Source organism: Rattus rattus, chromosome 9 (genome assembly GCF_011064425.1).
Source record: "Rattus rattus isolate New Zealand chromosome 9, Rrattus_CSIRO_v1, whole genome shotgun sequence".
Classification (NCBI taxonomy): Eukaryota; Metazoa; Chordata; class Mammalia; order Rodentia; family Muridae; genus Rattus; species Rattus rattus.
Genome location: NC_046162.1, coordinates 70,588,102 through 70,606,091, shown reverse-complemented (window position 1 = coordinate 70,606,091; position 17,990 = coordinate 70,588,102). Strand labels below are relative to the sequence as shown.

Below are 17,990 nucleotides of genomic sequence, written 5' to 3'. Positions count from 1 at the left end.
GTGTCTCTATGGTCTCTTCCACAGAGCCACATTGTCCAACTTCTAACTCCTCAGAAAAAAGCTGGAAGATTTCCTGGAGAGAAGGAAGGCTCTGAATTTAGTGTAGTTTGCTAAGTGTGGTGGACAGATTCTTTCCCCCAGAGTCTGTGAAGTTCTTTGAATTCCTTGAATGGCAGGCTGTAAAGCAAGACTGCCCCACCCCCTAGAGACAATGAAAACCAAGTCACTCATAAGGAAGAGTGTCTGTGGCCTTAGACGTTTACTCGGTAGATGACAGTGGGGCTTTGCTGTTAGGTGCACATTAGAAAAAGATGTGGCTCCTAGTGCTTTCCAAGTGAATAAGTAGTTTTAAACACTACCAGACTCCTAGGTTTTACATACACTGTCACTGTGGTATTCCTAAAAATGTCATTTGTCATTGTTTTGAGGCCTTTAAATATTTTTCATTTGTTAGGATAAATGAATTCCTAGAAATTCTTTTTTTTTTTTTTTTTTACAAAAGATCTTCTATTAGGCCTTATTTTGTGTTCTCCATCTCCTTGCAATTTCTCACAGTTCTTTATTTCTGTCTATGAAAGCTTCTTATCTTACTCTAGTGTCGTCTGTCCATTCTTTAATAGATGTTCTGCTGATTGCATGCTACGCTTTACTTTTTTTCATGCCCAGTATTTTTGCTTGACTCTAAAAAAGCCCTTCTAACCAGTTTCTTGGGCCAGTGTATTATGAATGACAGCATAATCCACATTGCTGTCCTGGCATGTTTCTACTTCATGTAACCTGGAGTCACCTGAGGAGGAGAAACCGCAACTGCAGAGTTGTCAAGATCAGACTGTCCTGTGGCCATGTCTGTGAGCGGTTGCTTTGATTTGTGATAGCTCCGAGAGAGTCCAGTGCATTATGGGTGGCACTAACCCTAGATAGGTAGGTGTGAGGTATGTAAGTGGCTAAGTTGAGCTGGTGAATGAAATGCTAGCCAGCATCTCGTCATAGTTTCTGCTTCATCTCGTTTGTGCTCCTGCCTTGACTTTCCTCACTGATGGACTGTGACCTGGAAGTGTGAGCTAAGATAAACCTTTTCCTCATGTGTTGCTTTTGTCTGTCACAGTAACCGAAAACAGTCTTGTACAATTACACTGTCTTTAAAAATAAGTTTTAGTGATATCCCTTCCACAAGTCCCAGTTGCTTTGGACTGTGAACTCATGTCCTTGGGGTTTGTCATTCTGACTTGTATTCGGGAAAGTAGGAGATCAGGTTCTTCCTTGGTTAGTGAGAGCTTGCACTGTCTAGTTTCATGTCAACGTGAGAAAATCTAGTATTGTTTGGGGAGAAGCAACGTCCATTTAGAAAACTCTCCCCATTCGATTGGCCTATGAGCAGTCCTGAGGTGTGTTTTCTTAGTAATGTGGGAGGGCCCTGTTCACTGAGGACTCTGCTGCCCCTGGTCTGGTGACCCTTGGTGATCTGAGAAAGCAGTCCGGGTGAGCGTGAACAGCGTTCCTCCATGACTTGTGCATCAGGTTCTTGTTCCTGCCTGGAGTTCCTGCTCTGACTTCCTTAGTGACTGACCATGATGTAGCAGTGGAAGCAGAGTGGAGCGCTTTCTCCACAAGCTGCTTTCGATCTTGCTGTTTTATCTCAGCAATGCACAGCGAACTAAGACAGAGTTTGTTGAGATGAGGAGATGGTGAGCCTCAGGATAGAGGCTTCTGAAAGGCCCATTGGCAGTTTCTCATATGTAAGATGCAGGCCTCACCAATCCTGAAAGGAATATAGCTTTGAGGAGAGATGGCGTCCCTAGATTATAACAATCAGCTAATGGGCTTTAGGGGGAGAGTGGTCTTTGAATGAAGGAAGCCTGTAACTTCATCAGATTTATGCATCCTTTAAACTTGCTGAATTTTTTCCTATTTTCCCTACTTGCAGCTTTGTTTTCTCTTCCTTCTTTATCTCCTTTCATGTTCTTTTCTTTCTTTCTTCTTAGTCTCCTCCCCTTCATTTCCCCCTTTCCTGTTTCTTGTGCCTTCCCCTTCTCTTCCTGTCTACCTTCCCCTACTCTCATCCTTCCCGCCCCTTCTCTTTCTATTTTTTCCTATCCCAGTTCCTTCCCTTTCTTTTCCTTTGTTTGAAACAAGGTCTGGCTTTACCTCAGGCTGGCCTTACCTACTATGTTGATAAGGCTAGCCTTCAGCTCCAACCTCCCCAGTGCATTGTCAGAGTCCCGCCCTGTGTGTCGTTACACAAATCTCTCCCACAAGTGCAGGAGGCCTCACCACGGCCTTGCTGGACAGTTTACAGGTTAGCTTGTGCGCAGTCTTTACCTCTGGCTTGTTGCTTTGTTGTTGTCAGTGAAAGACTGGACTCTAACTTCATTGTTTTCACGTGGATGACTTGGTTTTCCAGTTTCACTTGGAGTCTTTCTTCCTCTCCATCTGTCTTGACTGTTGCACATGTAACTTCCCTTCGGTGCAAGTTTCCACTGCTTATGGCTGGCTCCTTTCTCTGCCTTTGCTGATGTCATTACTGTAGCTTATAGTTACTCTGGATGTTCAGTGTGGCAGTCTGTCTTCCGTGTTGCGTACAGGTGTCCTGCCTAAGCCCTTTTCTTTGATGGTTACCTTTATAATCTGCTCTCCACTCTCAGAAGAAATAGGACTTGGCGAACATCTTTTCTTTATAGTATCATTTATGATATTTTTTGATGTTTACTGTTAAAAGTCGCATACTTTTGGGGGCTAGAGGGGTTCTTCAATGGTTAAGAGCCCTTGTTGCTTATACAGAGGACCTGTGTTCAACTCTCAGTACCCACATCACAGCTCACAGCTCTCAGTATCCACATCGCAGCTCACAACTCTCTGGTACTCCAGTTTCTGCATGGGTACTGCACACATGTGGTGCACAGACATAAATGCAGGCAAAATACCCAGACACATTAAATAAATAAATAAAGCATAAAGAAATAAATAATTATATATAATTAAAAGATATACTTTTGCTATAAATATTTATCATAGATTTAACCCCTTATGGATACATAACAAAATACTTTTACAGTTTGTAAACTAGAATTAATATAAAATGTTAAGTAATGGTGGGAAACATAGTTTCTAAAAACTTATTTCAAAAGATATGTAGACTCAGGATTTGAAGAAAGGCTGCTTCTCTATTGTCATTATATTGTCCATTGTTTAAATTAGCATATGAGTAATTGCTGTCATTATGGTGTATCTTGCATGTTTTGTTTTTATTTACCCCCCTTCCTGTTGCCCTCCCTCCCTCCCTCATGCCTGTCCCTCTAGCTGTCCCCTTCCCTCTTCTCCCAAAGCTCTGCTGCCCTCATCTCTCTCTCACACACTCACACACACGTGCGTGAGCACACGCAACGCATGCACGCACACATGCATACACACTCATAATGTGTATAATGCTTCCTACTTAGAATCACTTTCCCGCAAATATTATTTCTTTGTCTTTACAGCTAAATAAAAATTAATATATAGTATACAAAAGTATAAGTCCCACTGTTTCTAATGCTTCTATCAAGGAAGACACTGATTAATATTTTGTCACAAGTACGTACTTACACATTCAGCTTAGGAAAAACAAACATACATATAAAAATAAATAAAAGTGGTTTCCTTGGCTCTCATATCTGAAAATGAAAAAAAAACAAAACAAGAATACATCTATACATACTTGTTATTAAACATGTAGAAGAGACAAGACAAAAAGATAGAAGCAGTCATTAAAGGTCTCCCAACCAAAAGAGCCCAGGTCCAGACGGTTTTAGTGCAGAATTCTATCAGACCTTCATAGAAGAACTCATACCAATACTATCCAAACTATTCCACAAAATTGAAACAGATGGAGCACTACTGAATTCCTTCTATGAAGCCACAATTACTCTTATACCTAAACCAGACAAAGACCCAACAAAGAAAGAGAACTTCAGACCAATTTCCCTTATGAATACCGACGCAAAAATACTCAATAAAATTCTGGCAAACCGAATCCAAGAGCACATCACAACAATCATCCACCATGGTCAAGTAGGCTTCATCCGAGGCATGCAGGGATGGTTTAATATACGGAAAACCATCAACGTGATTCATTATATAAACAAACTGAAAGAACAAAACCACATGATCATTTCATTAGATGCTGAAAAAGCATTTGACAAAATTCAACACCCCTTCATGATAAAAGTCCTGGAAAGAATAGGAATTCAAGGCCCATACCTAAACATAGTAAAAAGCCATATACAGCAAACCAGTAGCTAACATTAAACTAAATGGAGAGAAACTTGAAGCAATCCCACTAAAATCAGGGACTGAACAAGGCTGCCCTCTCTCCCTACTTATTCAATATAGTTCTTGAAGTCCTAGCCAGAGCAATCAGACAACAAAAGGAGATCAAGGGTATACAGATTGGAAAAGAAGAAGTCAAAATATCACTATTTGCAGATGATATGATAGTATATTTAAGTGATCCCAAAAGTTCCACCAGAGAACTACTAGACCTCATAAACATCTTCAGCAAAGTGGCTGGGTATAAAATTAACTCAAATAAATCAATAGCCTTCTTCTACACAAAAGAGAAACAAGCCGAGAAAGAAATTAGGGAAATGACACCCTTCATAATAGTCCCAAATAATATAAAATACCTCGGTGTGACTTTAACCAAGCAAGTGAAAGATCTGTATGATAAGAACATGAAGCCTCTGAAGAAAGAAACTGAAGAAGACCTCAGAAGATAGAAAGATCTCCCATCCTCATGGATTGGCAGGATTAATATAGTAAAAATGGCCATTTTACCAAAAGCGATCTACAGATTCAATGCAATCCCCATCAAAGTTCCAATCCAATTCTTTGTAGAGTTAGAACAATTTGAAAATTCAGCAGGAATAAGAAAAAACCCAGGATAGCTAAAACTATCCTCAACAATAAAAGGACTTCCAGGGGAATCACCATCCCTGACCTCAAGCAGTATTACAGAGCAATAAAAACTGTATGGTATTGGTACAGAGACAGGCAGATAAACTAGTGGAATAGAATTGAAGACCCAGATATGAACCTACACACCTATGGTCACTTGATTTTTGACAAAGGAGCCAAAACCATCTAATGGAAAAAAGATAGCATTTTCAACAAATGGTACTGGTTCAACTGGAGGTCAGCATGTAGAAGAATGCAAATAGATCCATTCTTATCACCCTGTACAAAGCTTAAGTCTAAGTGGATCAAGGACCTCCACATCAAACCAGATACACTCAAACTAATAGAATAAAAAGTGGGCACTGGAGAAAATTTCCTGAACAGAACACAAATGGCTTATGCTCTAAGATCAAGAATTAACTAATGGGATCTCATAAAGCTACAAAGCTTCTGTAAGGCAAAGGACACTGTTGTTAGGACAAAAGGGCAATCAACAGATTGGGAAAAGATCTTTACCAATCCTACAAGTGATAGAGGGCTAATATCCAAAATATACAAAGAACTGACAAAGTTAGACTGTAGAGAGACAAATAACCCCATTAAAAAGTGGGTACAGAGTTAAAGAAAGAATTCACAGCTGAGGAATATCGAATGGCTGAGAAGCACCTAAAAAAATGTTCAACATCTTTAGTCATAAGGGAAATGCAAATCAAAACAACCCTGAGATTTCACCTCATACCAGTCAGGATGGCTAAGATCAAAAACTCAGGCGACAGCAGATGCTGGCGAGGATATGGAGAAAGAGGAACACTTTTCCATTGTTGGTGGGATTGCAGACTGGTACAACCATTCTGGAAATCAGTCTGGAGATTCCTCAGAAAATTGGACATTACACTAACCTGAGGAACCAGCTATACCTCTCTTGGACAAATACCCAAAAGATGCTCCAACATATAACAAAGACACATGCTCCAATGTGTTCATAGCAGCCTTATTTATAAAAATCTGGAAAGAATCCAGATGCCCTTCACCAGAGGAATGAATACAGAAAATGTGGTACATCTACACAATGGAGTACTACTCTGCTATCAAAACAATGACTTCATGAAATTCATAGGCAAATGGTTGGAACTGGAAAATATCATCCTGTGTGAGGTAACCCAATCACAGAAAAACACACATGGTATGCACTCATTGATACATGGCTATTAGCCCAAATGATCGAATTACCCTAGATCTACAGAACACATGAACCTCAAGAAGGATGACCAAAATGCGGATGCTTCACTCTTTCTTTAAAAGAGGAACAAAAATATCCATAGGAGGGTGTAGGGAGGCAAAGTTTAGAACAGATCAGTGCCTGCCCCACATGTGGCCCATACGAAATAGGTAAGATGGATGAAGCTAAGTAGTTCAGGCTGACAGGAACCAGATGTAGATCTCTCCTGAGAGACACAGCCAGAATACAGCAAATACATAGGTGAATGCCAGCAGCAAACCACTGAACTGAGAATGGGACCCCTATTGAAGGAATCAGAGAAAGGACTGAAAGCTGAAGGGGCCTGAGACCCCCTAAGAACAACAATGCTAACGAACCAGAGCTTCCAGGGACCAAGCCACTACCCAAAGACTCTACATGGACTGACCCTGGGTTCTAGATTCATAGGTAGCAAAGAATAGCCTAATAGGGGCACCAGTGGAAGGGGAAGCACTTGGTCCTGCCAAGGCTGGACCCCCAGTGTACGGGATTTTTGGGGGGCGGTAATGAGAGGGTGGATGGGGAGTTGAACACCCATATCGAAGGGAAGGTGGAAGGGTTAGGGGGATGATGGCCTGGAAACTGGGAAAGGGAATAACATTTGAAATGTAAATAAGAAATACCCAATTTAATAAAAATGGAAGACAAAAATAAAAATTTGCAAAAAGTCTGTAAAATAAATCTAATAAACAGAATATAGAAAAAGAAGAAGAAAATACCCCTAGGATTAAAAAAGAAAGAAAGAGCAAAAGAAGGGTGGGGAGTACAACTTCAAGTGCTGGCCCAGCCTGATACTTCTCCTCTTCCTCAGTCTAGTCTGCCCTGGCATCCATAACACCTTCCTCACCTGTTTCAGACTGATTTATGTGTCTTTTCCGTGTTCTTAATGGGAGAGTGGTGGTCTCTATGCCACCCCCTCCTAAGCAGTATTACCTCTACTAGGCTTCTAAGGTGGGGTAGCCTTCCTGCTTTTCCTAGACATTGTCTCCTTTTCATCAGTTCCACGCAAGGAGGGCCACGAATCCCTTTGTTGCCACAACATAAAATTGGAGAGCAAAGGTCCCTTCTTGTTTGTGTCACACAGTCACTGTGCAGGGAGGTGGTTCTGAGTGCTCTCCGAGGGGAGCTAACTTCCTAAAGGAGCTCTCAGCTCAGCAGAGGCAGAGGGGATGCAGTGGGTCAGAATGGAGCTACACATGTTAATATTATACACATGCTGTCGTGTTAAAAAAATTACCAATGTGCTGTTTTTATTTTCACATATTTGGAAGTTGTTGCGCCAAAATTTACCTCACCAATTTATTCAGTTTTATAATGAAGAAAAGGTGAAATGAAGAGAGAATGTTGGAGTTTAACAGTGATGTTTAAACTTTATCTTAACTCTTTGTTGTGGAAAAACAGTAGGAAAGAAGAACCACACTAACCTTTTCCTACTTGCATTCATTAGAAGAGTGGTTGTTAAAATGAAAACCAGTTGTTTCTCAGCTAATGCTGGCTTAGTGCAGGTTTGAATAAAGCATTTAGAAGCTCATAAACACCTTTATTCAAGCCTTAAATGCAGTCCTGCCAAAGTGAAGAATTCAAAGTAACTTAAATACCAAATAAAAAGAGGCAATTTATTTGAATGATGCTTTTGAATACTTTAGAAAAATAGAAAACTCTTTTAAATGAAATAGAAAAATCTAACAGATGAAACAAATAAGAATTTATGTGATAAAATATTCTTACATAATTTCTAATGATGAATATATCATGTGGTACTCCTGCCATTAAAATGTGGAGGTATGGGTTTTTTAAAGTTTCCTGATTGGAACCTTAAGTGAAGAGGACAAACTGAAGTGTAATGAGGAGGCACAGAGGCACTGCCACGGACCTGAGGGGAGCGCCTCTCCTCTTCACTCTCACGGAAGGTCAGGCTCAGCAGACACTCCACGAGTGAGTGAGTGGTTGGATAGATGTAAACATGCTGGCAGTTTTATGGTAAAAAGGTGGTATGTCAGGTGGTGCTGGTACATGACTTTAATCCCAATAGTTAGGAGGCAGAGATAGACAGACCTGAGTTCGAGGCCAGTCTTGTCTACAGTGAGTTCCAGGACAGATACGGCTACACAGAGAAACCTTGTCTCAAACAAACCAACACCAAAAAAATTACTTTAGAGATTTGTTTTTACTAATATTGATTATGGCTTATTTGCTCTCATAATTCTAATATGTTTCTTCATAGTGCTCATGGGCACACATGGCTGAAAGGCTAGTGAGAGGTTTTCCTAACAGAGACTTGTTCTTTAGAACCACATGATCAAAGACCTGGAGGGCCGCGTGCAGCAGCTGATGGGAGAAGCCGAGAACAGCAATCTACAGAGACAGAAACTGACCCAAGAAAAATTGGAGCTGGAACGATGCTACCAGATAACATGTAGTGAATTACAGGAGTTAAAGACAAGGTAGTGCTGACGCTGTCTGTGGGCACCCTGACTCTAGGTGACCCGCCAGTCAAACTTTGTCATGACATTCTTATCTAAGCAGGATTCTTTACATATTTTTTTAAAAAAAAATACTTAAAAACATAGTGTTTGAAACGAGTTGATGAAAATATGGGTACTTCATATATAAAAATATATTTAAATTTAGTTGATTATTAGTTTAGTTGATGTCTATTTTAGAGATTGGTTCCAAAAATATAAAACATTGTTATTTATCTTACTGTTTTAGGCAAAACTTACTACATACAGAGAAAGAACATCTTGTAAATGACTATGAGCAAAATGTGAAATTACTAAAAACCAAATACGATTCTGACATAAACATCATACGACAAGAGCATGCACTTTCCACTTCTAAGGTATTGTACAAGTCGGTAGCTGCATTTGCACACATGGTCAGCCATGGGCTGCGATGTATCAGCCAGTCATTTCCATTTGAGATTAGCCCCTTCATTCTGTTCTTGAAACCACCAGACTTGAAAGCACGTGATGCCGTTTAGGACCCTGAAAACACTAAATGGTTCATAGCCCACACAGCGCTTAGTAGCAGGTTCTGCTTGATGCTTGCCTAAAGCACTAATGTTTTAAAGAAGGAATTCTTAGAAATGCTTTCTGAAGTGTTTCTGCACGCATATAGTAGTTTACTTTGAAATGTTTGTTTTATTCTATTTTTATTTCTTAAATTTAAAAAATTTCCATAAAAATTAAACTCACTTTTACATTTTCATAGCATTAAATACTATGCAGATTTTAATTTACATTTTTACTTCAAAATACTAATTTTGGTTCAAATGTTGCTCTAGAGACTGCTCATTTTGCTACCCCTCTTACAGTGTGCTTTAAATAGACTTAAGTTTTATATTGTCTTTCAAAATATCTTTTTACTTAAATCCTGACTAAACTTTCAGGGGTAAATGGGCTTTATTTCAAACAGAACTGTGCAGTGGTACAAAAAGTCAGTGCTCTGCCTTCTGTTCTTGCAATCCTCCTAGACATCTGTTGTGATTGAAGAGTTAGAACAGAACATCCATCAATTAAAACAGCAGGTCCAGGAATCGGAGCTTCAGAGGAAACAGCAAGTAAAAGTGAGTCCTGTCCTTTTACCAAGGTCACTGGGTCCAGTTCCTTTACTGTCATGATCTTCTGTTTATGAGAGTCAGTTAAAAATTACTAGAAAATCCCTTCTGGACATCGCCATTTCTGAGTTTATTGCTGGCATTTACCTAACAAATGAAGATACTTACTTACATGTAGAGAGTAAAACTCAGTTGATCTGAAAGATCTTTTTTGAGATTAGTTTAGAATTAAAATCCTTATTTTATTAATATTCCAAAAACCAAAATACAGAAAAGACAATTGAACAAATGTTTTTATGTAAAGTGAGCATTCTTGTAATCACTGCCAAAGTCTAGGAATAGAATTTTTTAGCTACCCCAAAAATTCTTAATTGGTTCTGCCCGATCCTTCCCACTGTAAATAGTCATCTTTTTATTCGCAGACTGGCATAGCTCACTGCCCTCATCAGAGAAGTGTCTTTGAGCTACATGCAGTGGTTAATACAGAGAATCACAACTGGTCAAAGAGTCAAAGTGTAGAATGTTCTTGAAATTTTCAGGAAAATAGATGAATTTGACCCTTGTAATATAAAGTAGGGCCACCCAAATGCATAAAGATAAAACCTTGAATGTGTTCCTGCATATGTATGGAGGTGATAGCTCATAATGTGTACATCTGTGTGTGTTGGGAGCATGGGTAAGAGCTAACAAACAAGAGAGGAGACCAATACATGGTAAAGATGGGGGATGGGAAGAGCAGGGTTGACACAAGGACACCTGGAGCATGAGAGGAAATAAGTTGGGAACTGAGAACAAGGGGACTGACGAACCAAGGAGAGGGGAAGTGGGGACGACGAAATTCTACTAATATATGGGATTCAGAAATGCCATAATGATATCTAACATGTTGTATGCTAATTTGAAGTGAAATTATTTAAATATGTTAAATATATAAATTAAATATTTAACATTTTTTAAGTAAGTCCTAATATTTATTATTCGGTATAATGTGCTTCAGGGCACATGTGTGAATAGGAGCTACATTAAAGTATATAAGTATGAATATATTATTTGCTGTTTTTTCTACATATCTTATTAGTATAATATGCCATCAGGTTTTTGTTTGATGTGAAAAAAATCTCTTATGTAAGTGTATTATTTTAGAAAGACCTCCCATTGAGGTTCTCAAACTCCACTGTCTTTCTTCCCTTTCTCTTTTTCTCAGCACTTTCATTTCCTCTCAGTCACAGAGCAGCAGGAGGAGGGAATGCAGTGGTTTCGGGGTTAGCACTACCATCTTGGCTTAGTTGCTTATTCCTGGTTTCATAATCTTAAGTGTCATAGTGGTCTCTAAGCTTGAGGACAGGGACACCCTCACACAGCTGAGGGCTTAGGTCTTGGTATAGAAAGCTGCTGGTGACTTTCACAGGGGCTTAGGGTTCTCTCAATGATAAGCAAATGACGTGTATGACTCCAGTTTGACATCCAGGACATTCACTGCTTTCATCACTGGATCACTCATTTTATTGACTCTAAGGTAATATAAAACATACTAAGAATAAACATTTGTCATTTACAGGATCAAGAAGATAAATTTCACATGGAGAAAAACCACTTAAAATACATCTACGAGGAAAAGGTAAATGGTTGGAAAACATAAACATTTAAAATAACTTAAGCAGGTAAAGGAGGCTGATTTAATAAAGTACCGTATTTACCCCATCCCTTCATGGACTGTTTCTTACTAACTCAGTCTCAGCTAACCGGTATAATCAATGTTTTCATGTGTATCAACAGCTTCAAGTTCAGTTATTAATCACACCAATATTAAAGCTCTAGTTTTATATTCTGTTGGGTGAGTGAAGACTCTCATTGACTGAACCTCTCATGAACAACTTGATGTTTTTATTTCTACAAGTTTGAAATAATTGGGACTTTTCATTGTATTCCTGTGTATAATCCATGTGATAAGAACCTCAAATCTGTAGTCAAAAACCCCAAAACAGTGAGGGCATCGACTGCCTGCAGCTTAGCGGCTTCTTAGCACTCAGAACCATGCAGTTTCTGAAATGCATTTTAATGTTCCTATTATCAGAAGTAACTAAAGGTTTTAATACTTCAGACAGCAATGTATAGATGTGTGACTGATATCTCAGTTCTGAAAATGGTTTGCTGTAAGACATGGAAAGTAAAAATAGTTGAAATAACAAAGTTTTTATTGATATTTTGGTCATTATTTACTTTTAATATTTACCAAGTGAATCTGCTTGTAAAATATAATACAAAATGAGGTTTATCCTTCCATTAAAATATTTAAATTAAAGCTAACCCTGGTATGTATTGTGGTATTCTCATTGTAACCATCGTTTTGCACCTCTAGTCGCTTAGTTGACATTGTTTCAGTGCTTCTACTGGACAAGGCACCGTGTCCAGTAACAGGGCGAGGCTGGGAGCTGTCAGTCACTCTGCCCTCCAAGAGCTTAACACACCAAGAGATATGTAGAGATACGATGAATAGTGTGTTGTGACTTACAAAAAAAGGATTTCTCCTGATGTATATTGATCTGTTTTTGTGCTTTTTATAATTGTAATTATTTTCTTACTCCTGCAGTTTTATTATAATTCATTGTAAGGTGTTTAGTATATTTATATCTACAAAATATTTAGGTGAAGCTTTTTAGTTTCTATTACTGAGAAATGCAGTTTCCTAAATATTTTGCTTGAGAAAGGGAAGAGAGGGGGAAAGAGAGGGGGAAAGAGAGGGGAGAGAGAGAGAGAGAGAGAGAGAGAGAGAGAGAGAGAGAGAGAGAGAGAGAGATTGACTGACTGACTACTGGAAGCCTTCTCCATTGTGTCAGGCACTGGGTTAGCCTGGCACACTGGGAGTACTATTCATCGTTGTTCCCTGGGTAGCCCTCTGGCTGCTCTTCCATTATGGACCCTTTTCTAGTCTTTTGTTCAGCTGTGGTCTGTGCCAGTTCTCTCCCCTGCTGGCCTGTGGAACAGGATGTGCCATTGTCCAGGAGCAAGGCACACTGAGAACTGTTTTGTGGAGAGACAGATCCAGATAACCTTTGCTTTTACTGTATTCTTTACTGTATTTTAGCCACCAAGTAATCTAAGGCTGTCAGCCTTTCTCCCTGGCAAATAGACAAAAGGAAGGAAACTTGAGAATTTGCTTTATAACTGGAGCTTAGGGAAAAAGCACACGTTTTAGCAGCCGTGAAAGATAGGCTTTGCCACCTCACAACACACTACAGAGCCAAGTAGTAGTGAAAAGTAGAGCAAGAGAGATTCATGGAGCAGAAAATGTGGTCAGCGATCACACGTCCTATCTGCTGGAATGGATGTGAGCTTTAGGTTTAAATGGAGAAGAATTAGGGTGGAGGCAAGTGGTATGCATAGTTAAGCTGTGGTCTGCTTGATCAACATCTCGGCTTTTGCTCTGCATGGTAATCTGAAGAAGTCTTTACTGGAGGGGACGGAGGGGACAAGCTGATTCCTTGAAAAAGCCTGCTCTGCTGCAGTTATGATCTCACTGTCGTGGATAACTCCCCTCTTTGGAGGTGCTTGGTCCTGCTAGGCTCTGTTCTCCTTGGAGTCCAAGGTTCAGAACAGTGACTGGAGACTATTTTAGCTCTTTCGTGGGGTCTGGAGCAAAGACAGTGAAGAGCAGACAGTAAGATCCCTCAGTTCTCTTCTTGTGCTTTCAGCTTTGAAGGACTGAGGTAAGTTAGGAGCACTGGATCCTGGGTAGATTTTCCTGAGTGGTGAACCCTGACTACTGCAGAGGTAAACGAGTCACCCCTGAGGAAAAGGAGACAGATGCAGGCCAGGCTTTCATCTTGCCTTCAGTTACCCTGTGAGTTCAAGTGGGGGTCAATGCATTCCTGTAGAAAGGCAGTGTCTATGTGTCTGTTATAATTTCATTTTTAACAGTAACCTGCTGGCCGGCTCTGTTGTAGTCCACCTTGGAAAGGAGAGCTGAAATCTCTGTTAGGCATTGCAACAGCAGTTACTCATCTTCCATGAGCTGTCAGTTGGCCTCAATTTTAAATAAATAACCAGAATACCCTTTGCTGTTTTCAGTTTAAACATGACTTGTTTAAAACAACAGTCTATAGAAGGAAAATACGTATTTGTTCATGTTGCATGTCACTGAGATTGTTTATGTTAAAGAAAAGTTCCTCAGTGTGTCACTTTTTGTTTCACAATTAATTCCATAATCTCCCCTTTAAATTGACATCTGTTCTTCTTTCTTTATTAAACCTGCTGTGATCTCAAGCCTTGAAGATTTGATGTCTCCTACCCCTGAGGGAATATCCTTCTGACAGCTCAGAGGGCTAACATAAATCTCACCTATGCCGAGCTGGGTAACTGGATAGCTAATGGGTGGATAGCTTTTGTTCTGAGTTACAGGTGTGCACATTCAGTGACTTTCCCTATAAAATGTGCTTCTGGATATCTGTCCAGAGGAGGAAATGCCGTCTGAATGACATTATTTCCTCATGCCAGCTCGAAAGCAGCAGGGTGGGAGCGTAGCATCCCACCAGTCTTTGAGGTGAAAGAAACAGCATCAGATGCTGGCCCTGATTTAAGCACACACATATTATCTCGTGGTCTTTATTGATCTCTGGTGGCTGTTGCCTGCTCTTCAGATCTTCGAACATCAAACAAATAACAGGCCATAAAGCTAACCGTCATTGTTTGATGAAGTGTGGTAATCTGCTAGATCAGGAAACTGCTGGAGTGAATGATTTTAGTAGTAAGGAAGCACCTGCCTCCTCCAAATGACCTGGTGCTTGTTTTCCAAACAGGCACGGGAGTAAAGAGTGATGGTGCTGTTTACCCAACGGAGAACATGAGGCAGACGCTCACACGCACAGGCTTACCCATGCTACACTTGACTTCTCCCCAAATCACTGTCCTAACTGTTAACAAATGTGAGTTCTGAAACACTACAGTACAGTTTTTCCAGTGCTTAGCATTCATTGTACTTTATATAATTATATTGAATAATTTAACCATGTTCACAGCAGTTTTATATGTAATATATTGGATTGTATTTTTAATTTCTACTGACATAATTTTCTTTTAAAAGGATAATTTTCCCAAAGTTAAAAGAGAAAAATAAATTTGTGTTGTTGTAGTATTTAATGAAGTCATGCATTGAGGTCATGCATAGTGTTAACAGTAGGCTGTGGAGATTAGAAGAGTTCAGAGGCAGTGTTTTCCAGCCTGCTGGCTTTGGGGCCAGCCCCAGCCCTTTGTCTCTTTGCTATGCCATGATCTATGGTCTTTTTCTCATTTATATGCTTCTTTTTTGTTCCCTAACTTTGGAGGACAGAAGGGAATATAAACCATATTTAGCATATGTTCAGTCAGTGTGCTTATACCTACTGAAATCAACTAATAGTAAATTCTCATGTTTAAGAATAAACTAGGTGCCTTAAACACCTTCAATAGTATAGTTTAATATTAATTATATATTGAAAAAAGTTTAGAAATAAATCATATTAAATTTTACTTCACATTACCTTTGAGCAACATAGCTAGTCTCTGTGTAAAAAAAAATGAAAAAGAAATAGAAATATATAAGTAGTTCTTAGTCAGTAGCACTATCTTTTTGTTTTTTATTTTTCTTTTATGTAAAAATGATTTATATAACATTAAAACACAAATATTAAGTTATAGTCTTCTATCAAAATCAGTATGCATTGATTACTTGCATGGTATTTAATTATATATTACCAACAAATATATGAAATATAGATCAAACGAAGGCATAATTTAAAGGGAATCTCAATCATGAGACACTAAAATAGTCTGTCAAGAGGAAACAAACCCAGAACATCCACTAATGACTGCTGTAGTGTGGGTCAGGGATGCTGGGCACTTAGTAACATAAGTGAGAAACAGCTTACAATGGGCATCAGTGCGTGCCTTCTTGACTGAAGGGGAGCCCTTCTCCCCCATCCTGAGAGTTCCCTCTGCCTTCAGAAATGGAGCTGATAGTCTTAGAATAATTAGTTTTATTAAGGTGCCACTCACTAACCCTCATTAAGTACACACATTTGAGATTTGAAAGAGTTAAGTGTGTGGTGAGCACTCAGGATGCTTGGCCTCCAGGGGCTGCTTTCTGAAAGGGCAGTCAGCCTTGGGTACTGTGCACACCATGACTGTTACTCGTACTGACCTTACGTAACCGAGATACTTAGAGTCTCCTATCTGACTCTGTAGCTGTGATGTTTTACATCGACTGAGCATTTTAATGTTCTCATGTTCACTGCCTGAAGTAACTCACTTTACCAGAAATCTTCCTGTGGCTGTTGCCCATCCCATCTGTGGAGGGCACCGAGACACAGCATGCTAAGTAAGTTGGGAAGTAGAGAGATGACCATTTAATCTTGTCCTGTCATTCTTGCCAAAGTTTCTTTCTGCCCCCCAAATACTTAATGAGCAAAGTTTGTTTCTATTCCAATTTAAGATTCTCACACTGTGCCAAGCAGAGTGATACATATCAAAGATCTATAAGAAGTGAGACAGCAGTTGAAGTCTGAGCCTGGGAAATTGTGAAAAGACTTTTTTTTCCTATGCAGAATAAAATAAATTTAGTGGTAAAAAATTTCAAGGTGAAGTGATCCTTATCATAAGAAAATAGTATTTATGAGATATTTTAAATTGATCATTACAGTACCAAGAAGTGGGGCTTGTGTCTGTTACTTCTCCTGGTCAGTCAGTGCCTCAGAATGCAGTCTTCTCTGCCTCTCAGTCCTGCCTTGATTTAGAGGTTTGCCGTCAGAGAAAGTAGTAGAGGCTTTTTGCTAGTATCATGAAAAGTTGCCTGTCCAGCCTCACTGCTAGTTTAAAAGAATATAGTTGATTTTACTAATTTTTGCCTTATACAAAGGGAAAAATTCAAGATAATTTTATAAAAAAAGAAAGGGCAAAAGCATGGGGGATTTGAGTTAAATAGGTCCCAACCGAACTGATTTAAAAAAAAAATCTCCTTTTGTCTAGTTCTGATGCAGTGTGTGACATGGTTTTAGAATGTGTGGGTGGTGATTGTATGTGGTGTGTGTGTGTGTGTCTGAGTGTGAGTGAGTGTGTGTGTGTGTATGTGTAGTGTGTGTGGGTCGTGTGTGTGAGTGTGGGGTGTGTGTGGGGTGTGGTGTGGTGGGTGTGGGTGGTGTGTGTGTGGTGTGTGTGTGTGTGAGTGTGTGTGTGTGTGTGTGTGTGTGAGTGAGTGGTGTGTGTGTGTGTGTGTGTGTGTGTGTGTGATGCGATTCTTGTCATTCTTTTTTGCCTCACTGTCCAGCGGATTCATGTTCAGTCCTATGGTGGTGGCTAGCAGGTCTGTTACTGGTATTTTCAGATAACAAATTGAGAGCTTTCTTAGCACTCAGGGAGGCTCCGCAACCTTACTAGTGTGCAGGTACAACCATAAGTCATTCACTTTTCCCTTTCTGTCCGACTGTTCACATTTATTTTCCATATTTTAAGATCACCATCATGTCCACATGGAATATCCACACTGCAGTTTTGAATGTGTGAAAAACATCTTTCACCTTCGTGGTTAGTGCCCTCATCCCACCCATTCAAGGGTTGCTACATGCAGGTGGGAGGCAGCCATGATGGAGGAGTTTGTTCCAAACTTGGTCAATGGATGCACAAATCACGCTTAGTGAAGGAAGATTTTATAATAGTTTTTCTATATCTGCTTAATGCAGATACACTATTTATCCTAGTCTTCTCAATCATGTAAGATTTCTTTGCTTGCCAAAGCAATTGTTGCTTTTTGAAGTTGATGAATACCAAGTCCTTTAGAAGAGAATCTAATTATTAGTGTTGAACTGAAAAGTAATATTAGAAGTAGAATATTAAAATTATTCTATGGATAATCAGGTTTTCATCATGAAATACATAAGTCTGAATTCATATCACAATGGATGTGAGATTGTTGGTTTTTTGTACTTGAGTTCCTTATCGTCTAGTAAATTTCACGAACTCTCTCATGCAGGTTTATGAATTGAAGAGTGAACTTGATAAAGAGAAAGAAGATGCTCAGAGGAAGATCCATAAATTTGAGGAAGCTTTGAGGTGAGTAAAAAAGGTAGTCACAAAATATTTAATGTTTAAAAAATTGCTCTTACTTGGGGCTGGAGAGCTGGCTCAGTGGTTAAGAGTATTAGCTTCTCTTCCCAAGAACCTGGGGTCTAGTCTCAGCACCAGCTTGGTAGCTAACACTTATTGTATAGCTTG

General features: G+C 39.5%; 1 protein-coding gene across 1 annotated transcript in view; it reads left to right on the top strand.

The window, feature by feature from the left end:
* The window catches only part of Cep112 (centrosomal protein 112), a 436,808-nt gene that overhangs the window by 112,562 nt on the left and 306,256 nt on the right, over positions 1–17,990 (top strand). Inside the window, 5 exon segments of the mRNA XM_032914210.1 lie at positions 8,480–8,634; positions 8,903–9,032; positions 9,666–9,758; positions 11,308–11,367; positions 17,749–17,828. Of these exon segments, the coding sequence (XP_032770101.1) occupies positions 8,480–8,634; positions 8,903–9,032; positions 9,666–9,758; positions 11,308–11,367; positions 17,749–17,828 (518 nt within the window).